Raw genomic sequence first — 7,747 nt, 5'->3', positions numbered from 1 at the left:
AGCAGTACAGAAACTCTTTCTTTATTTTCCACACTTTTCATGAGACATTATAATTTTATTAAACCACATAAATAACAGTAAATACATAGACGTATGGTAATAACCAGTTTAGGAGACAAACTACCGAGGGCCTAAAGTGACTTTCGCAGTAAAAAATCCCTTGGCCTTTCGTGTGCAAGTTTCTTGCAGGCACACAGATGAAGTTTCAGCGTTTATTACGTTTATTCTTAATATGAATAAAATGTATGTCTTTGAAAACATTTGTCAGACAAATGCATATTTTCTGTAGTCCCATATTGTTTTGTCACACACACATATATAAATGTGAGAATTGTAAAGTGCAGTAATACTATAACTTGCTAGATAAGACCATTATAGATATTAAAATATTCTAAAAAAATATATAAATTTATTCTCATGGTTAATAAACATTTGTTTACCTAATGGTACCAGATGTGAATTCTTGATGAAAATGGCAGTAAAACTAAATCTTGCCGAGCTCTTCTGCGGTCAGAGTAATCTTCATCCCTAAGGGGCGATTCTCTCTTCTGTGTGCAATGAGCAACATCTTCATCATCATCATCATCACCATCTTCATCATCTTCATCATCATCACCAACAACACCATCATCATCACCATCTTCATCATCATCACCAACAACACCATCATCATCATGATCATCATCATCATCACCTTCATCATCATCATCACCATCTTCATCATCATCATCACCAACAACACCATCATCATCATGATCATCATCATCATCACCATCTTCATCATCATCACCAACAACACCATCATCATCATCACCATCATCTTCATCATCACCATCTTCATCATCATCATCATCACCAACAACACCATCATCATCATGATCATCATCATCATCATCACCTTCATCATCATCATCACCATCTTCATCATCATCATCACCAACAACACCATCATCATCATGATCATCATCATCATCACCATCTTCATCATCATCACCAACAACACCATCATCATCATCACCATCATCTTCATCATCACCATCTTCATCATCACCACCATCATCATCATCATCATCATCACCAACATCATCATCATCATCATCACCATCTTCATCATCATCATCATCACCAACATCATCATCATCATCATCATCAGTGTGTTTCGCAGCCCGAACGCTTCTGACAATCCGTCTCAATTAACTTCTTCTCCATTTCCACCTGGGGATAAAAAAAATATATATATGTTTGTAAAAAGCACTGATTTAAAAAGTACTGAATACGTGTCCAGTATGAAGCGGTGTTCCCCACGAGTGTAGCGGTGTTCCCCCGCGAGTGTAGCGGTGTTCCCCACGAGTGTAGCGGTGTTCCCCCGCGAGTGTAGCGGTGTTCCCCCGCGAGTGTAGCGGTGTTCCCCACGAGTGTAGCGGTGTTCCCCGCGAGTGTAGCGGTGTTCCCCGCGAGTGTAGCGGTGTTCCCCACGAGTGTAGCGGTGTTCCCCCGCGAGTGTAGCGGTGTTCCCCACGAGTGTAGCGGTGTTCCCCACGAGTGTAGCGGTGTTCCCCGAGAGTGAAGCGGTGTTCCCCCACAAGTGAAGCGGTGTTCCCCCACAAGTGAAGCGGTGTTCCTCCACGAGTGTAGCGGTGTTCCCCGCGAGTGTAGCGGTGTTCCCCGCGAGTGTAGCGGTGTTCCCCGCGAGTGTAGCGGTGTTCCCCGCGAGTGTAGCGGTGATCCCCGCGAGTGTAGCGGTGTTCCCCCGCGAGTGTAGCGGTGTTCCCCCGCGAGTGTAGCGGTGTTCCCCCGCGAGTGTAGCGGTGTTCCCCCGCGAGTGTAGCGGTGTTCCCCCGCGAGTGTAGCGGTGTTCCCCCGCGAGTGTAGCGGTGTTCCCCCGCGAGTGAAGCGGTGTTCCTCCACGAGTGTAGCGGTGTTCCTCCACGAGTGTAGCGGTGTTCCCCCGCGAGTGTAGCGGTGTTCCCCCGCGAGTGTAGCGGTGTTCCCCCGCGAGTGTAGCGGTGTTCCCCCGCGAGTGTAGCGGTGTTCCCCCGCGAGTGTAGCGGTGTTCCCCCGCGAGTGTAGCGGTGTTCCCCGCGAGTGTAGCGGTGTTCCCCACGAGTGAAGCGGTGTTCCCCCACGAGTGTAGCGGTGTTCCTCCACGAGTGTAGCGATGTTCCCCGCAAGTGTAGCGGTGTTCCCCCGCGAGTGTAGCGGTGTTCCCCCGCGAGTGTAGCGGTGTTCCCCCGCGAGTGTAGCGGTGTTCCCCCGCGAGTGTAGCGGTGTTCCCCGCGAGTGTAGCGGTGTTCCCCACGAGTGAAGCGGTGTTCCCCCACGAGTGTAGCGGTGTTCCTCCACGAGTGTAGCGGTGTTCCCCGCGAGTGTAGCGGTGTTCCCCCGCGAGTGTAGCGGTGTTCCCCCGCGAGTGTAGCGGTGTTCCTCCACGAGTGTAGCGATGTTCCCCGCGAGTGTAGCGGTGTTCCCCCGCAAATGTAGCGGTGTTCCCCCGCGAGTGTAGCGGTGTTCCCCCGCGAGTGTAGCGGTGTTCCCCCGCGAGTGTAGCGGTGTTCCCCGCGAGTGTAGCGGTGTTCCCCGCGAGTGTAGCGGTGTTCCCCACGAGTGAAGCGGTGTTCCCCGCGAGTGTAGCGGTGTTCCCCGAGAGTGTAGCGGTGTTCCCCGAGAGTGTAGCGGTGTTCCCCGAGAGTGAAGCGGTGTTCCCCGAGAGTGAAGCGGTGTTCCCCCACGAGTGTAGCGGTGTTCCCCACGAGTGTAGCGGTGTTCCCCGAGAGTGTAGCGGTGTTCCCCGAGAGTGTAGCGGTGTTCCCCGCGAGTGTAGCGGTGTTCCCCCGCGAGTGTAGCGGTGTTCCCCGCGAGTGTAGCGGTGTTCCCCCGCGAGTGTAGCGGTGTTCCCCCGCGAGTGAAGCGGTGTTCCCCGCGAGTGTAGCGGTGTTCCCCCGCGAGTGTAGCGGTGTTCCCCACGAGTGTAGCGGTGTTCCCCGAGAGTGTAGCGGTGTTCCCCACGAGTGTAGCGGTGTTCCCCGAGAGTGTAGCGGTGTTCCCCGAGAGTGAAGCGGTGTTCCCCACGAGTGTAGCGGTGTTCCCCGAGAGTGTAGCGGTGTTCCCCGAGAGTGTAACGGTGTTCCCCACGAGTGTAGCGGTGTTCCCCGAGAGTGTAGCGGTGTTCCCCGAGAGTGAAGCGGTGTTCCCCCACGAGTGTAGCGGTGTTCCCCGAGAGTGTAGCGGTGTTCCCCGAGAGTGTAGCGGTGTTCCCCGAGAGTGAAGCGGTGTTCCCCCACGAGTGTAGCGGTGTTCCCCCACGAGTGTAGCGGTGTTCCCCGAGAGTGTAGCGGTGTTCCCCACGAGTGTAGCGGTGTTCCCCGAGAGTGTAGCGGTGTTCCCCGAGAGTGAAGCGGTGTTCCCCCACGAGTGTAGCAGTGTTCCCCGAGAGTGAAGCGGTGTTCCCCGAGAGTGTAGCGGTGTTCCCCGAGAGTGAAGCGGTGTTCCCCCACGAGTGTAGCGGTGTTCCCCCACGAGTGTAGAGGTGTTCCCCGAGAGTGTAGCGGTGTTCCCCCACGAGTGAAGCGGTGTTCCCCGCGAGTGTAGCGGTGTTTCCCGCGGGTGAAGCGGTGTTCCCCCACGAGTGTAGCGGTGTTCCCCCACGAGTGAAGCGGTGTTCCCCGAGAGTGTAGCGGTGTTCCCCGAGAGTGAAGCGGTGTTCCCCCACGAGTGTAGCGGTGTTCCCCCACGAGTGTAGCGGTGTTCCCCGCGAGTGTAGCGGTGTTTCCCGCGAGTGTAGCGGTGTTCCCCGCGAGTGTAACGGTGTTCCCCCGCGAGTGTAGCGGTGTTCCCCCGCGAGTGTAGCGGTGTTCCCCACGAGTGTAGCGGTGTTCCCCGAGAGTGTAGCGGTGTTCCCCACGAGTGTAGCGGTGTTCCCCGAGAGTGTAGCGGTGTTCCCCGAGAGTGTAGCGGTGTTCCCCGAGAGTGAAGCGGTGTTCCCCCACGAGTGTAGCGGTGTTCCCCGAGAGTGTAGCGGTGTTCCCCGAGAGTGAAGCGGTGTTCCCCGAGAGTGAAGCGGTGTTCCCCCACGAGTGTAGCGGTGTTCCCCCACGAGTGTAGCGGTGTTCCCCACGAGTGTAGCGGTGTTCCCCGCGAGTGTAGCGGTGTTTCCCGCGAGTGAAGCGGTGTTCCCCCACGAGTGAAGTGGTGTTTCCCCACGAGTGAAGCGGTGTTCCCCGCGAGTGTAGCGGTGTTCCCCACGAGTGAAGCGGTGTTTCCCGCGAGTGTAGCGGTGTTTCCCGCGAGTGTAGCGGTGTTTCCCGCGAGTGTAGTGGTGTTTCCCACGAGTGTAGTGGTGTTTCCCGCGAGTGTAGTGGTGTTTCCCACGAGTGTAGCGTGTTCCCCGTGACATTACCTGGCAGTGATAGTAGGTTCTGCTGCTCAGGTGTTTCTGAGGCTGGACGTCACACTCAATGCCCAGCGATCTCACCCGAGTCTGAGAAGCCACCACACCTGCCACCTCACACTCCAAATTAACCCACGGCATCCATCCCTCGGGAAGCTCCTGATCCGAGGGCAACTCCAGCTTACACGACAGAGACTGAGGCTGGTCAACAGCTGAGACACACACACACACATCACATCTCATTACACGCCAGTGACTGAGGCTGGTCCACAGCTGACACACACAATATTCATGAAATCTCAAGAGATATCAAATATCACGAGCAGATTCCACTAGAACGTTTTTTTTTTGTGAGTTCAGCAGTGAGTCTGGATACACATCAGTGTTATATCGGCACAAGCCGTATCTGTAGTTCTTACCTACAGACTTCATATTTGTTGTATGTAATGATGATAAGGTAAGCAATTACTAAGCATAAGTCAAAAAGCTGTTTTTTACATCAATCCAGAAAAAAACTATTCTTTCAAACTGTTTTTAAATGAACCAGTTCAGAAAAATTATCACATTGTGGCTAACATGCTCAGATGTTTTTAATGTGCCAATAAAGTCACATCAGTATGTGTACTTACTGTAACTTACCTATAAGCTTATTTAATTTACTCTAACCCAGTACTATTTAAAGGCATATATTGCTTTTTTTGATTCTATAAGTTTTATTAATATGGGCAAGTTCATAAGTCAATATATTTAAACTAACTTTATTAAAACCAACTTTTATTGTATGTGTTTTTTTATTATTATTAACATTCAGCTATTGAATCAATCCTAAACCTCTCGGATGAATTGCATACATTCACCAATGGGAGAATCAGGTCTGAAAGACACTCTGTGCTCTTCAACCGGCACAACATGGGTCAGATATGTGCGAAAGCTAAGAGAATCTTACTGGTTTAATGAGTCCGATCGAACCTGTTCAGTCCGACTTTATCCAGTATAAATTCAAAACTTATAGTAGAATTGAAGCAACCCAACTTTGATCGCTCATTTGCCAAACATGAGTTGCTTCATTATGAGTACATGATTTGTTTATTTTTAAGTGCACTATTTGAATATGAACAAAGATCTCCTTCTGTATGTCTGAGGTGAGGTGGAGACTCAAAACCTTCACCTCACTGTACCGTGTATATAATGTATACATTTAATTTAATTTATATCCACCATTGACACTAATTGAAGGAGTAATGTTCTGTTTTCTTACCCACATTCTTGGGCGGGAGCCGGTCGATTCTCCACACAAGGGCTCGATGCACGTTCTCATATTTGACGGCTCCGACAGACACGTGCATCACCGACGGAGACTCCGCCACATGAGCCGAGCCCAGACACGCGTTTCTGTTCATGCGAGCCTTAAGGGATTTCTGTCGCAGCAGAGACATGCTGTTCGGCACCTTCACCCAATCCCCCGGGAACGGCACTCGGACCACTACATTCTCACACACCGTCTCTGAGCCTCCTGTGAGATGAGGGAAACCCAGCAGGACATTGAGGAAGACCTGGAGCTGCACACAGGCTCCCTGCACCGTCAGCAGGGCTTTAGCGGAGAGCGGTGGATCCTCGAAGCATAGTGAGGCCGTCCTGAAGCGCACCAGCTCCACTCGACACCCGTCAGGAGGACTGAATCTCATCACACGCTTCTCCTCAAACTCTGCCTCTCTCACACAGCCATGGAGACTGTAGTCTGCGATATCCATCCACACCTCGTCCTCATCTGACCCGTATGCAGAAGCTCGTCTGAGGAGCCCGAGATCATTCAGTGCTAGGAAACACTCCACCGCTCCGTTCAGGAATGCCAAACAGTGGATCTGAGTAATGGCTGAGCACTCGAGAGTAGCCCCGTCCTGATCTCGCCTCATCCAAACTCGGTCCGAGATCTGCAACGACAGCTCCTGCTCCTCATAGTGCTTGTGCTGTAGATGAGGCACTGGCAGGCGCATTAGCTCTTCTTCTATTGAGGCTAGCAAGTCCTCCAAGTCTCCGTATTCTGTGGTGCCGAACTTCAACAGTTGCACCACTTCCGGTTCGTGGGTCACCTCGAGCTTGGGGTGGTATCGCTTTCTCTCGGTATAGGATACATGCTCCAGCTTGACTGTGGCGATCCTGCGTGGCTCGCCGTATCGCTCCATCTTCAGGGCCGAGAGGCGGGTGTAGGCGTGCAGCTGGAGCTCTCGGAAGGGCTTCTCCAGGCCCTGCTCGTAGAAGAGCTGAAGCAGGGCCCCGGGACACAGCCGCAGGTACACCGGACCCCACTGACGCGACGACATGCGGTTCTTCTTCTCTGGGATCCGCAGCATCAGGGACCAGCCGTGCCTCCTCTGACTGAGGAACAACCCCTGTGGGATGAAGGAGGACAGGCTTCTCTTCATCGCTTTATCTTTCCCAGCGCCTGAGGGTCGACTCTCTCGGTCCACCTTCACGTCATCTCCATCCAGCTGCTTCTCCTCTGTCCTCAGCTGCTCCAGTTTATGGCAGATGTAGGAGTAGGAGTACTGAAGGTGGTCTTGGCTCGGCTCGTCACCATCCTTGGTGCGGATGAAGAACCGGGGCAAACTGGGTCCAGAGTCTGAGTCTGATGATGAAGTCCAGGACACTCGTTTATGTTCTTCTTCTTCCCCCCAGAAGGGGTTGAAATGGCTTGGCTCATCTTGGGATGCTTTGAGGGAATCAGAGCCTTCAGTGATTCCCATGGAGTCTCTTTGGGAACAGCCGGTCAGACAGCGGGAGAAGTCCGGTGCTGTGGGAGTCGCTTTCACCGGAGTGCACATTGGAGTATTGCTCGGCACCTGGGAACTCCCGTTAAGCCCAAACTCCAGTGAAGGAGATTCTATGGCAGAGCTTAAGCTCCATGATTCACTCCCCAAAGATGGAAGAACCAGTTTCAAGCCGTTGGGCCGAGGTATTGACCCGGAGCTCGATGCAGGAGAGCGCAGGGATTTCGGGGGTGAGGAGAAGGTCGTCGCTTCATCATCAAACGTAACCCAGTTGGCTGGGTGATTGGTGGAGCACATCGCTTTACTCTTCTTTATTCTACAGTATTCTGCAGAAACATAAAGAGACAGACACAAATTAGGTACTTACACATTTGAAAGACAACCAACTTGACTGTTCTGCTAATGTTGTTACTAACATTGTTCTGACTACGTTGTTTGATCCTGAACACACACACATACTCTGGAGAGAGTCACACACACCGGACATTAGGGCTGCACGATGTATCGCTTTAGCATTGATATCGCGATGTCAAGTATAGGGATCGTAGTTGATCCGTACGGGCCAGCTGTCCCCCGGTTCAGAACACAGTTG

The 7,747-nt window shown here is 52.4% G+C and overlaps 1 protein-coding gene across 2 annotated transcripts in view; it reads right to left on the bottom strand.

Annotated features, from left to right (window-relative positions):
* ston1 (stonin 1) overlaps positions 1-7,747 on the bottom strand; it is an 18,549-nt gene continuing 10,802 nt past the window's right edge. For both annotated transcript variants that reach the window (XM_079634512.1, XM_079634513.1), the window contains 3 exons: positions 5,646-7,481; positions 4,397-4,599; positions 1-1,215 (listed from right to left, as the gene is read on the bottom strand). In XM_079634512.1, coding sequence (XP_079490638.1) covers positions 1,150-1,215; positions 4,397-4,599; positions 5,646-7,452 — 2,076 coding nt within the window. In that variant the 5' untranslated portion in view covers positions 7,453-7,481 and the 3' untranslated portion in view covers positions 1-1,149. The remainder of the gene's footprint in view (positions 1,216-4,396; positions 4,600-5,645; positions 7,482-7,747) is intronic.

The sequence above is a fragment of the Phoxinus phoxinus genome (assembly GCF_949152265.1).
Source record: "Phoxinus phoxinus genome assembly, chromosome: 14".
NCBI classification, from domain to species: Eukaryota; Metazoa; Chordata; class Actinopteri; order Cypriniformes; family Leuciscidae; genus Phoxinus; species Phoxinus phoxinus.
This window is presented reverse-complemented; position numbering and strand designations above follow the sequence as displayed.